Source organism: Bombina bombina, chromosome 12 (genome assembly GCF_027579735.1).
Source record: "Bombina bombina isolate aBomBom1 chromosome 12, aBomBom1.pri, whole genome shotgun sequence".
NCBI lineage: Eukaryota > Metazoa > Chordata > Amphibia > Anura > Bombinatoridae > Bombina > Bombina bombina.
In genome coordinates this window covers 72358279-72372892 of record NC_069510.1, presented here as the reverse complement: position 1 = coordinate 72372892, position 14614 = coordinate 72358279, and the positions used below count along the sequence as shown (strand labels likewise).

At 40.5% G+C, this 14614-nt stretch overlaps 1 protein-coding gene across 1 annotated transcript in view; it reads left to right on the top strand.

The window, feature by feature from the left end:
• Positions 1–14614, top strand: part of LOC128642753 (multidrug and toxin extrusion protein 1-like) — a 433625-nt gene that overhangs the window by 183574 nt on the left and 235437 nt on the right. Inside the window, exon 6 of the mRNA XM_053695544.1 lies at positions 13270–13312. Coding sequence (XP_053551519.1) covers positions 13270–13312 — 43 coding nt within the window. The remainder of the gene's footprint in view (positions 1–13269; positions 13313–14614) is intronic.

Genomic DNA, 14614 nt, shown 5'->3' with positions numbered 1-14614 from the left:
ATTACTTCTGGGATATAACTCCTCCCCAACAGGAAATGCAAGAGGATTCACCCAGCAGAGCTGCATATAGCTCCTCCCCTCTACGTCACTCCCAGTCATTCGACCAAGAATCAACGAAAAAGGAGAAACCAAGGGTGAAGTGGTGACTGGAGTATAATTTAAAAAATATTTACCTGCCTTAAAAAACAGGGCGGGCCGTGGACTGATCACACAACAGAAGAAAGAAATTTATCAGGTAAGCATAAATTATGTTTTCTTCTGTTATGTGTGATCAGTCCACGGGTCATCATTACTTCTGGGATACCAATACCAAAGCAAAAGTACACGGATGACGGGAGGGATAGGCAGGCTCATTATACAGAAGGAACCACTGCCTGAAGAACCTTTCTCCCAAAAATAGCCTCCGAAGAAGCAAAAATGTCAAATTTGTAAAATTTGGAAAAAGTATGAAGCGAAGACCAAGTTGCAGCCTTGCAAATCTGTTCAACAGAGGCCTCATTCTTAAAGGCCCAAGTGGAAGCCACAGCTCTAGTAGAATGAGCTGTAATTCTTTCAGGAGGCTGCTGTCCAGCAGTCTCATAGGCTAAACGAATTATGCTACGAAGCCAGAAGGAGAGAGAGGTAGCCGAAGCCTTATGACCTCTCCTCTGACCAGAGTACACGACAAACAGGGAAGACGTTTGTCGAAAATCCTTAGTTGCCTGCAAGTAGAACTTGAGGGCACGAACTACATCCAGATTGTGTAGAAGACGTTCCTTCTTTGAAGAAGGATTCGGGCACAGGGAAGGAACCACGATCTCTTGATTGATGTTCCTGTTAGTGACTACCTTAGGTAAGAACCCAGGTTTAGTACGCAAAACTACCTTATCTGAATGAAAAATCAAATAAGGAGAATCACAATGTAAAGCTGATAACTCAGAGACTCTCCGAGCCGAAGAAATAGCCATTAAAAATAACACCTTCCAAGATAACAACTTTATATCAATGGAATGAAGGGGTTCAAACGGAACTCCTTGTAGAACGTTAAGAACAAGGTTTAAACTCCATGGCGGAGCAACAGTTTTAAACACAGGCTTGATTCTAGCTAAAGCCTGACAAAAAGCCTGGACGTCTGGATTTTCTGACAGACGCCTGTGCAACAAGATGGACAGAGCTGAGATCTGTCCCTTTAATGAACTAGCCGATAAACCCTTTTGTAAACCTTCTTGTAGAAAGGACAATATCCTAGGAATCCTAACCTTACTCCAGGAGTAACCTTTGGATTCGCACCAGTATAGGTATTTACGCCATATCTTATGGTAAATCCTTCTGGTAACAGGCTTCCTAGCCTGTATCAGGGTATCAATAACCAACTCAGAAAAACCACGTTTTGATAAAATCAAGCGTTCAATTTCCAAGCAGTCAGCTTCAGAGAAGTTAGATTTTGATGTTTGAATGGACCCTGTATCAGAAGGTTCTGTCTTAGAGGTAGAGACCAAGGCGGACAGGATGACATGTCCACTAGATCTGCATACCAAGTCCTGCGTGGCCATGCAGGCGCTATTAGAATCACTGATGCTCTCTCCTGTTTGATTTTGGCAATCAATCGAGGAAGCAGCGGGAAGGGTGGAAACACATAAGCCATCCCGAAGTTCCAAGGTGCTGTCAAAGCATCTATCAGAACCGCTCCCGGATCCCTGGATCTGGACCCGTAGCGAGGAAGTTTGGCGTTCTGGCGAGACGCCATGAGATCTATCTCTGGTTTGCCCCAACGTCGAAGTATTTGGGCAAAGACCTCCGGATGAAGTTCCCACTCCCCCGGATGAAAAGTCTGGCGACTCAAGAAATCCGCCTCCCAGTTCTCCACTCCCGGGATGTGGATTGCTGACAGGTGGCAAGAGTGAGACTCTGCCCAGCGAATTATCTTTGATACTTCCATCATTGCTAGGGAGCTTCTTGTCCCTCCTTGATGGTTGATGTAAGCTACCGTCGTGATGTTGTCCGACTGAAACCTGATGAACCCCCGAGTTTTTAACTGGGGCCAAGCCAGAAGGGCATTGAGAACTGCTCTCAATTCCAGAATGTTTATTGGTAGGAGACTTTCCTCCTGATTCCATTGTCCCTGAGCCTTCAGAGAATTCCAGACAGCGCCCCAACCTAGTAGGCTGGCGTCTGTTGTTACAATTGTCCAGTCCGGCCTGCTGAATGGCATCCCCCTGGACAGATGTGGCCGAGAAAGCCACCATAGAAGAGAGTTTCTGGTCTCTTGATCCAGATTCAGAGTAGGGGACAAGTCTGAGTAATCCCCATTCCACTGACTCAGCATGCACAATTGCAGCGGTCTGAGATGTAGACGTGCAAAGGGTATGTCCATTGCTGCTACCATTAAGCCGATCACCTCCATGCATTGAGCTACTGACGGGAGTTGAATGGAATGAAGAACACGGCATGCATTTAGAAGCTTTGTTAATCTGTCTTCTGTCAGATAAATCTTCATTTCTACAGAATCTATAAGAGTCCCCAAGAATGGAACTCTTGTGAGAGGAAAGAGAGAACTCTTCTTTACGTTCACTTTCCATCCATGCGACCTTAGAAATGCCAGAACTAGCTCTGTATGAGACTTGGCAGTTTGAAAGCTTGAAGCTTGTATCAGAATGTCGTCTAGGTACGGAGCTACCGAAATTCCTCGCGGTCTTAATACCGCCAGAAGGGCACCCAGAACCTTTGTGAAGATTCTTGGAGCCGTAGCCAATCCGAATGGAAGAGCTACAAACTGGTAATGCCTGTCTAAGAAGGCAAACCTTAGATACCGGTAATGATCTTTGTGAATCGGTATGTGAAGGTAAGCATCCTTTAAATCCACTGTGGTCATGTACTGACCCTTTTGGATCATGGGTAAGATTGTCCGAATAGTTTCCATTTTGAACGATGGAACTCTTAGGAATTTGTTTAGGATCTTTAAATCCAAGATTGGCCTGAAAGTTCCCTCTTTTTTGGGAACCACAAACAGGTTTGAGTAAAACCCTTGTCCCTGTTCCGACCGCGGAACCGGATGGATCACTCCCATTAATAACAGATCTTGTACACAGCGTAGAAACGCTTCTTTCTTTATCTGGTTTGTTGACAACCTTGACAGATGAAATCTCCCTCTTGGGGGAGAGAATTTGAAGTCTAGAAGGTATCCCTGAGATATGATCTCTAGCGCCCAGGGATCCTGAACATCTCTTGCCCAAGCCTGGGCGAAGAGAGAGAGTCTGCCCCCCACTAGATCCGGTCCCGGATCGGGGGCCCTCGATTCATGCTGTCTTAGGGGCAGCAGCAGGTTTCCTGGCCTGCTTGCCCTTGTTCCAGGACTGGTTAGGTTTCCAGCCTTGTCTGTAACGAGCAACGGCTCCTTCCTGTTTTGGTGCAGTGGAAGTTGGTGCTGCTCCTGCTTTGAAATTCCGAAAGGGACGAAAATTAGACTGTCTAGCCTTAGCTTTGGCTTTGTCTTGAGGCAGGGCGTGGCCCTTACCTCCTGTAATGTCAGCGATAATTTCTTTCAAACCGGGCCCAAATAAAGTTTGCCCTTTGAAAGGTATATTAAGTAATTTGGATTTAGAAGTTACATCAGCTGACCAGGATTTTAGCCACAGCGCCCTACGTGCCTGAATGGCGAATCCTGAGTTCTTAGCCGTAAGTTTGGTTAAATGTACTACGGCCTCCGAAATGAATGAATTAGCTAGTTTAAGGACTCTAAGCCTGTCCGTAATGTCGTCCAGCGTAGCTGAACTAAGGTTCTCTTCCAGAGACTCCATCCAAAATGCTGCCGCAGCCGTAATCGGCGCGATGCATGCAAGGGGTTGCAATATAAAACCTTGTTGAACAAACATTTTCTTAAGGTAACCCTCTAATTTTTTATCCATTGGATCTGAAAAAGCACAGCTATCCTCCACCGGGATAGTGGTACGCTTAGCTAAAGTAGAAACTGCTCCCTCCACCTTAGGGACCGTTTGCCATAAGTCCCGTGTGGTGGCGTCTATTGGAAACATCTTTCTAAATATTGGAGGGGGTGAGAACGGCACACCGGGTCTATCCCACTCCTTAGTAACAATTTCAGTTAGTCTCTTAGGTATAGGAAAAACATCAGTACTCGCCGGTACCGCAAAGTATTTATCCAACCTACACAATTTCTCTGGTATTGCAACAGAGTTACAATCATTAAGAGCCGCTAAAACCTCCCCTAGTAATACACGGAGGTTCTCCAATTTAAATTTAAAATTTGAAATATCTGAATCCAATCTGTTTGGATCAGAACCGTCACCCACAGAATGAAGCTCTCCGTCCTCATGCTCTGCAAGCTGTGACGCAGTATCAGACATGGCTCTAGTATTATCAGCGCACTCTGTTCTCACCCCAGAGTGATCACGCTTGCCCCTTAATTCTGGTAATTTAGCCAAAACTTCAGTCATAACAGTAGCCATATCTTGTAATGTTATCTGTAATGGCCGCCCAGATGTACTAGGCGTCACAATATCACGCACCTCCCGGGCGGGAGATGCAGGTACTGACACGTGAGGCGAGTTAGTCGGCATAACTCTCCCCTCGCTGTTTGGTGAAATTTGTTCAATTTGTACAGATTGGCTTTTATTTAAAGTAGCATCAATACAGTTAGTACATAAATTTCTATTGGGCTCCACCTTGGCATTGGAACAAATGACACAGGTATCTTCCTCTGAATCAGACATGTTTAACACACTAGCAAATAAACTTGCAACTTGGTTACAATCTTATTTAATAAAAACGTACTGTGCCTCCAAGAAGCACTAAACGATTAAATGACAGTTGAATAATGAACTGAAAAACTGTTATAGCATCAATCCTTGAAAACAACACAACTTTTAGCAAAGGTTTGTTCCCATTAGTAAAGTAACAATAATTAAATTTGAAACGTAAAAATAAGAGAGCAACGTTTTTAATCACAGTCAATATATAAGTCTCACAGCTCTGCTGAGAGAATCTACCTCCCTTCAAATAAGTTTGAAGACCCCTGAGTTCTGTTAGAGATGAACCGGATCATGCAGGAAATACAAGAGTAACTGACTGGAAATTTTTGATGCGTAGCAAAGAGCGCCAAAAACGGCCCCTCCCCCTCACACACAGCAGTGAGAGAGAAACGAAACTGTCACAATTAAAACAAGCAATTGCCAAGTGGAAAAATAATGCCCAAACATTTATTCACTCAGTACCTCAGAAAATGCAAACGATTCTACATTCCAGCAAAAACGTTTAACATAATAAATACCTATTAAAAGGTTTAATGTACTTTTTACAGAGTAATTCCAGTGAAGTACCATCCCCAGAATACTGAAGTGTAGAGTATACGTACATTCATTATAACGGTATGGCAGGATTTTCTCATCAATTCCATTCAGAAAATAAAAACTGCTACATACCTCAATGCAGATTCATCTGCCCGCTGTCCCCTGATCTGAAGCTTTTACCTCCCTCAGATGGCCGAGAAACAGCAATATGATCTTAACTACTCCGGTTAAAATCATAGTAAAAACTCTGGTAGATTCTTCTTCAAACTCTGCCAGAGAGGCAACAACACGCTCCGGTGCTATTGTAAAATAACAAACTTTTGATTGAAGTTATAAAAACTAAGTATAATCACCATAGTCCTCTCACACATCCTATCTAGTCGTTGGGTGCAAGAGAATGACTGGAAGTGACGTAGAGGGGAGGAGCTATATGCAGCTCTGCTGGGTGAATCCTCTTGCATTTCCTGTTGGGGAGGAGTTATATCCCAGAAGTAATGATGACCCGTGGACTGATCACACATAACAGAAGAAATATACATACATGACAGCCTGATATCAGCTACATCTACTGCATTTAAGGCTGAGTTTACATTATAACGGTATGGCAGGATTTTCTCATCAATTCCATGTCAGAAAATAATAAACTGCTACATACCTCTTTGCAGATTAATCTGCCTGCTGTCCCCTGATCTGAAGTTACCTCTCCTCAGATGGCCGAGAAACAGCAATATGATCTTAACTACTCCGGCTAAAATCATAGAAAAACTCAGGTAGATTCTTCTTCAAATTCTACCAGAGAAGGAATAACACACTCCGGTGCTATTATAAAATAACAAACTTTTGATTGAAGATATAAAAACTAAATATATCACCATAGTCCTCTCACACATCCTATCTAGTCGTTGGGTGCAAGAGAATGACTGGAGGTGACGTAGAGGGGAGGAGCTATATAGCAACTCTGCTGGGTGAATCCTCTTGCACTTCCTGTAGGGGAGCAGTTAATATCCCACAAGTAATGATGACCCGTGGACTGATCACACTTAACAGAAGAAAGACCTTTTACATTTATTAGAAGGCGGGATGGCAGACAAAGCCTTCTGAATAGAATCAGCAATAAATTCTTTTAAATTCACAGGTATATCTTGTACATTAGATGTTGAAGGAACAGCAACAGGCAATGTACTATTACTGATGGACACATTATCTGCATGTAAAAGTTTATCATGACAACTATTACAAACCACAGCTGGAGATATAGGCCTCTAGTTATCAACGTGTCTACTTACCTGCCTTCGCCGGCCCCAATACGCTCGCCTAAGCTCGCCTCACATCGCCGCCGCGGACCTGAATATGTTCGCCAAATTTATCAAAAAAGCTGTTAAAAAGTCGTGCACCAAGTATGGGGCGATGAGCAGCGGACTGTGATAGTTATCACTCATCCGATCTCGCTGCTCATCGGCTTTTTCCCAGCTTTATTGATAAGCTGTCACTAAGCACCCACACTATACTATACTGTTCTACCCCCTATACCGCCGCCCCCGGAGCCCCCCGCAACTAAATAAAGTTATTAACCCTTTAAATCGCCGCTCCTAGACCCCACCGCAACTATAATAAATGTATTAACCCCTAAACCGCCGCTCCCAGACCCCGCCGCCACTATAATAAATGTATTAACCCCTAAACCGCCGCTCCCGGACCCCTCCGCCACTATAATAAATGTATTAACCCCTAAACCGCCGCTCCCGGACCCCGTCGCCACTATACTAAATGTATTAACCCCTAAACCACCGCTCCCGGACCCCGCCGCCACCTACATTATACCTATTAACCCCTATCCTGCCCCCCCTATACCGCTGCCACCTATAATAAATTTATTAAAGGAATAGAAATGTTTGCTAAATTGCATGAAAATAAAATAAACGATTTGTTACATTAATATTTACAGTTTTAAATCCACTTACTTATTTTTAAAACAAAGCTTCTAAATATATATATTTTGTACTTTTCTTTTTCCAATAAACCGCTTAGACGACAAAAGAAGGCTGAACTAGTGGATAAAGCATAATTTACCCTAGTCCAATCGCACTGCAGTATTGCGCTTGTACTTTGAATATTCATAATGTACTATCTCGCTGAAGATCGCATGTGCAGTACACTGTAAGGGCAAGTGCATGCGCACTTGATCCTATATGACCCGGATGCCATCTTTACTGTTTTTTCATATGACATAACCTGTTTATCGCAGCATTGATTTACTAATAGAATTCAGTTATTTACATTTTCTACGGGATTTAAAAAGCAAAGAACAGTGAGATTGTAAGCAATAGCTAAGTGAATGTTACATACTTACTATTGCTTACAATATATCCCCGTCAAAATCCAGCACTTGATTAGGAGAAAGGACAGATAGAAACGGATATGTGCATGCGTTAACCAGACAACTATTTAATTGAGCATGCAAACCGCCATGATGTTTCTACCTAGGTAGAACATCATTATAGGGCCCGCATAATGAAGCCAATTGTTGGTTTGGCGAAATCAGCATTTTGGAGAACAAATTGCAAGGAAATTACTAGAAACATTTAATAGGTACCAATTGCAAATATCTTTTATATAAAATGAGGTTTTAAAACAAGTTAAAAAAAATTGAGTTTACTATCCCTTTAACCCCTACCCTGCAGATCCCGTACCCCACTGCAACTAAATAAATTGTTTAACCCCTAAACCGCCGCTCCCGGACCCCGCCGCCACCTATATTAAACGTATTAACCCCTAATCTGCCCCCCCTACACCGTTGCCATCTATAATAAATTTATTAACCCCTATCCTGCCCCCCCTACACCACCGCAACCTATAATAAAATTATTAACCCCTAAACCTAAGTCTAACCCTAACACCCCCCTAACTTAAATATTAATTAAATAAATCTAAATAAAATTACTATTATTAACTAAATTATTCCTAGCTAAAACTAAATACTTACCTATAAATGAAACCTTAATATAGCTAAAATGTAATTAATAATTACATTGTAGCTATTTTAGGATTTATATTTATTTAACAGGTAACTTTGTATTTATTTTAATTAGGTAGAATAGTTATTAAATAGTTATTAACTATTTAATAACTACCTAGATAAAATAATTACAAAATTACCTGTAAAATAAAAAATATTACAAGATTTTTAATCTAATTACACCTAATCTAAGCCCCCTAATAAAATAACAAAGCCCCCCAAAATAAAAAAATGCCCTACCCTATTCTAAATTACAAAAGTTAACAGCTCTATTACCTTACCAGCCCTTAAAAGGGCCTTTTGCGGGGCATGCCCCAAAGTAGTCAGCTCTTTTGCATGTAAAAAAAATACAACCCCCCCAACATTAAAACCCACCACCCACATACACCTACTCTAACCCACCCAAACCCCCCTTAAAAAAACTAACACTAACCCCCTGAAGATCTCCCTACCTTGAGTTGTCTTCAGCCAGCCGACCACCGATGGAACAGAAGAGGACATCCGCAGTGGCCGAAGTCATCATCCAAGGGGCGATAGAAGTCTTCATCCATACGGCGTCTTCAATCTTCATCCATCCGGAGTGGAGCCTTCTTCAAACAAGCCGACGCGGAGCCATCCTCTTCCAACGACGCCTACCCGACGAATGGATATTCCTTTAAGTGACGTCATCCAAGATGGCGTCCCTCGAATTCCGATTGGCTGATAGGATTCTATCAGCCAATCAGAATTAAGGTAGAAAAAATCTGATTGGCTGATGCAATCAGCCAATCAGATTCAAGTTCAATCCGATCAGCCAATAGAATGCAAGCTCAATCTGATTGGCTGATTGCATCAGCCAATCAGATTTTTCCTACCTTAATTCCGATTGGCTGATAGAATCCTATCAGCCAATCGGAATTCGAGGGACGCCATCTTGGCTGACGTCACTTAAAGGAATATCCATTCGTCGGTAGGCGTCGTTGGAAGAGGATGGCTCCGCGTCGGCTCGTTTGAAGAAGGCTCCGCTCCGGATGGATGAAGATTGAAGACGCCGCATGGATGAAGACATCTATCGGATGGAAGACCTCTTCAGCGCCCCTTGGATGATGACTTCGGCCGCTGCGGATGTCCTCTTCTGTTCCATCGGTGGTTGGCTGGCTGAAGACGACTCAAGGTAGGGAGATCTTCAGGGGGTTAGTGTTAGGTTTTTTTAAGGGGGGTTTGGGTGGGTTAGAGTAGGGGTATGTGGGTTTTAATGTTGGGGGGGTTGTATTTTTTTTACATGCAAAAGAGCTGATTACTTTGGGGCATGCCCCACAAAAGGCCCTTTTAAGGTCTGGTAAGTTAATAGAGCTGTTAACTTTTGTAATTTAGAATAGGGTAGGGCATTTTTTTATTTTTGGGGGCTTTGTTATTTTATTAGGGGGCTTAGATTAGGTGTAATTAGATTAAAAATATTGTATTTTTTTTTATTTTTTGTAACTTAGTTTTTTTTATTTTTTGTACTTAGTTTATTTAATTGTATTTAATTGTAGGTATTTGTAGTTAATTAATTTAATTTATTTAATGATAGTGTAGTGTTAGGTTTAATTGTAACTTAGGTTAGGATTTATTTTACAGGTAAATTTGTATTTCTTTTAGCTAGGTAGTTATTAAATAGTTAATAACTATTTAATAACTATTCTACCTAGTTAAAATAAATACAAAGTTACCTGTAAAATAAATATAAATCCTAAAATCTCTACAATGTAATTATTAATTACATTGTAGCTATCTTAGGGTTTATTTTACAGATAATTATTTATTTTTAAATAGGAATAATTTATTTAATGATAGTGTAGTGTTAGGTGTAATTGTAACTTAGGTTAGTTTTTATTTTACAGGTAAATTTGACTTTATTATATCTAGGTAGCTATTAAATAGTTAATAACTATTTAATAGCTTTTGTACCTAGTTAAAATAAATTGAAATTTGCCTGTAAAATAAAAATAAATCCTAAAATAGCTACAATATAATTATTAGTTAGATTGTAGCTATATTAGGGTTTATTTTAAAGGTAAGTATTTAGTTTTAAATAGGATTAATTTAGATAATAAGAATAATATTTATTTAGATGTATTTAATTAATTTTTAAGTTAGGGGGGGTGTTAGGGTTAGACTTAGGTTTAGGGGTTAATAATTTTATTATAGTGGCTGCGGTGTAGGGGGGCAGGATAGGGGTTAATAAATTTATTATAGGTGGCGGCGGTGTATGGGGGGCAGGATAGGGGTTAATAGGTATTATGTAGGTGGCGGCGGGGTCCTGGAGCGGCGGTTTAGGGGTTAACATATTTATTATAGTTGCGGCGGGGTCCAGGAGCGGCGGTTTAGGGGTTAACATATTATAGTTGCGGCGGGGTCCGGGAGCGGCGGTTTGGGAGTTAATAAGTTTATTAGAGTGGCGGTGGGCTCCGGGAGTGGCGGTTTAGGGGGTAATACATTTATTTATTTGCGGCGGTGTAGGAGGGACAGATTAGGGGTGTTTAGACTCGGGGTACATGTTAGGGTGTTAGGTGTACACACTTCCCATAGGAATCAATGGGATGTTGGGCAGCAGCGAACATGAGCTTTCGCTATGGTCAGACTCCCATTGATTCCTATAGGATCCGCCACCTCCAGGGCGGCGAATTGAAAACCAGGTACGCTGGCCCGGAATAGTGGCGAGCGTACCTGCTAGTTTTTTGATAACTAGCAAAAGTAGTCAGATAGTGCCGCACTTGTGTGCGGAACATCTGGAGTGACGTAAGAATCGATCTGTGTCGGACTGAGTCCGGCGGATCGAAGCTTACGTCACTATATTCTACTTTTGCCTGGCTGTAGTGCTTGATAACTACAGCGAATCAGCCTCGCCACAAATACGCTGCGGAATTCCAGCGTATTTGAGGTTGACAGCTTGATAACTAGGCCAGTATCTCCACAAGTTTACAACAAATGCACTTAGCTTTGGTAGAACTGTTATCAGGCAGCAGGGTTCCAACAGAGATTTCTGAGACAGGATCAGATTGAGACATCTTGCAAAATGTAAGAGAAAAAACAACATAAAAGCAAAATTATCAATTTCCTTATATGCAGTTTCAGGAATGGGAAAAAATGCAAACAGCAGAGCCCTCTGACATAGAAAAAGGCAAGAGGCATATAGGAAAGGGGTTTTAAATAATGAACAACAACATCCGGAAATGACACACTCGCGTCATTAACGACGCAACCTTGTGCAAGGAACTCAGCGTCAACTAAGACGCCGGAAATGACGAATTTGTGTCATCGAATGTACCATCGCCCCAAAAAATTCTCGCGCCAAGAATGACGCAATAAACTTTGGCATTTTGCGCCCTCGCGGGCCTAATTTTGCCCGCAAATTTCAAGAAAAAAGCAGTCAATTTGAAAAAAAAACTAAACCCCAGGTAAGAAAAATATCCTAATCCTAAATATGGTTTTATCCTAATATCCTAAATATGTTTTTCCCCAAATATGAAACTGACAGTCTGCAAAAGGAAATACATAAACCTGACTCATGGCAAATATAAGTACAATACATATATTTAGAACTTTATATTAATGCATAAAGTGCCAAACCATAGCTGAGGTGTCTTAAAGAATAAAAACATATTTATCAAAAGACACCAATCCACATATAGCAGATAGCCAAACCAGTACTGAAACAGTTATCGGCAGAGGTAATGGAATATGAGAGTATATCGTCGATCTGAAAAGGGAGGTAGGAGATGAATCTCTACGACCGATAACAAAGAACCTATGAAATAGATCTCCTGTGAGTAAAACCATTGCATTCAATAGGTGATACTCCCTTCACATTCCTCTGACATTCACTGTACTCTGAGAGGAACAGGGCTTCAAAATGCTGAGAATCGCATATAGACGTAGAAATCTTAGCACAAACTTACTTTACCACCTCCATAGGAGGTAAAGTTTGTAAAACTAAATTGTGGGTGTGGTGATGGGTGTATTTATAGGCATTTTGAGGTTTGGGAAACTTTGCCCCTCCTGGTAGGATTGTATATTCCATACGTCACTAGCTCATGGACTCTTGCCAATTACATGAAAGAAATTACAATATATCTATCTTTAAAAAAATTAAAACTTACCTGTGAAATAAAAATAAACTAAGTTTAAACTATAAATTAACCTAACTATTCTAATAATATTAAAAAAAAGTACCAATTAAAAACACTACGACTTTTTAAAAAAAAAAAAAAAATCTAACATTACAAAACATAATAAATACTAAATTACGAAAAATAAAAAACTCTAAGATATAAAAAAAATAATAAACGAAATTATCAAAAATAAAAACAATTACAACTAATCTAATAGCCCTAAAAAAATAAAAAAGAGCCCCTCAAAATGAAAACATCCCCTAACCTACAATAAACTACCAATAGCCCTTAAAAGAGCCTTTTGTAGGGCATTGCCCTAAGTTAAATAGCTCTTTTACTAAGTCCCCCCCTAAAAGTTAACCCCCCACCTAAGGGCATTCAGCTCTTTTACAAGTGCCCATCCCTAATCTAAAAAAAAAAACACCCAAAAAACTTAAAAATAAAACCCTAACACTAACCCCATAAAATCTACTCACGGTTCATCCATCTTGGGGACGTCTTCTATCTTCATCCCGAAAGCGTGGAGCAGTGCTATCCTGGAGGGCGATGACAACCTGCGCGGAGCGTCCTCTTCATACGATCACCGCCTTACACTGAAGTTGAATGCAAGGTACCCGTTTCAAAATGGCATACCTTGCATTCCTATTGGCTGATTTGATTCTTCAAATTCAAATCAGTCACACTGTTAAATTTGAAACAGTAAAGGAAGAATGCTTATAGTAAAAAATCTGATTTTTTACGCCTTAACAACTGCTTCTGAACTGTAGTATTTTTATGTATATAATAATTTTTTTTTGTCTGTACATTGCATTTATGTTGGACTGTCATTTTCTTTCAGATTGACCCAGATGTATGTACTGATTTTCATACCAGCCCTACCGGTAAGTGTCTTGTGTTGTCTGTACGTACAAAGTTGTCCATACACACTTAAAGAGATATTAAAAGGATATAATGGTCAAAATTTAAATGTGCACGGGTGCATTTCAATTTGCAATAGAATAATTTTTTCCATTATACTTCCATTAGCAAACATGCTTCTAATAAAAGTTATTACTGTTTTTCTGCAGCATACGCACATATGCTGTAAGGGCCTGTGCACCAGTATTCAAGTACCACACCTTTTCAACTTTTTTGGCAGTGGTGTTTTTTGCTTCTGACGACGTAGGGCGAGATTACATATGCGGTGTCACCCGCAAAAGCCGGCAATGCCAGTTTTTAGTTGAAGTGAGCGATCACATATACGGCGCCGCATACAAATGTGGCGCGTATATTTCACCCGTCACCCGCAGTTTTTACTCCAATAAACTAATATATATATTCAGCGCAAAGACTTACGTGGCAAAAATTTAGAAATTTTACTCCATTTTCATCTCGCCACACATAGGCAGGAGCAAGCCTTGCGCTGAGTATATGAGCACCGTAACTCCCTGTAAGTCTCAACACATGCGCAATATCTACCTGTCAACTGCCTTCCCTCACTGCAATAACTAAATAAAATCTATTAACCCCTAATCCGCCAACTCCCACATTGCAAAGTACCTAATAAAGTTTAAACCCCTAACCCGCCACTCCCCGCAACGCAATAAACCTAAATAAACTTTTAACCCCTAAACTGCCATCCCCCTACAATGCAATCTACCTAATTAAACTATAAACCCCTAATCTGTCATTCCCCCACAACGAAATCTACCTATTTAACCCCTAAACCGCCATCCCCCCACAACACAAAGAATTAATCTAAGTACTAAGCCCCCTAACCTAACAGCCCCTAAGTTAACCACAATTGTATAAAATAAAAAAGACTGCCTTACTAATAAATTAATTAAAAAAAATTAAAAAATCCTAACATACAATTAAAATAAAAAATCCTAACATTACTTAAAAAAAAACTAAGATTGAATTAAAACAATCTAACATTACAAAAAAATAATATCTAAAACTACAGAAAAAAATAAACCAAATTATCCAAAATATTTTTTTAAACCTAATCTTAAAAGGGCCTTTTGTAGGGATTGCCCTAAAGCAATCAGCTCTTCTACCAAAATAAAGTACAAGTTACCCCCTAAAAGTAAACCCCCCCCACCCACACAACCCCCCAAAATAAAAAAACTAACACTACAAAAACCTAAGCTACCTTGCATTCCTATTGGCTGAAAATTTCAAATCAGCCAATAGGATGAAAG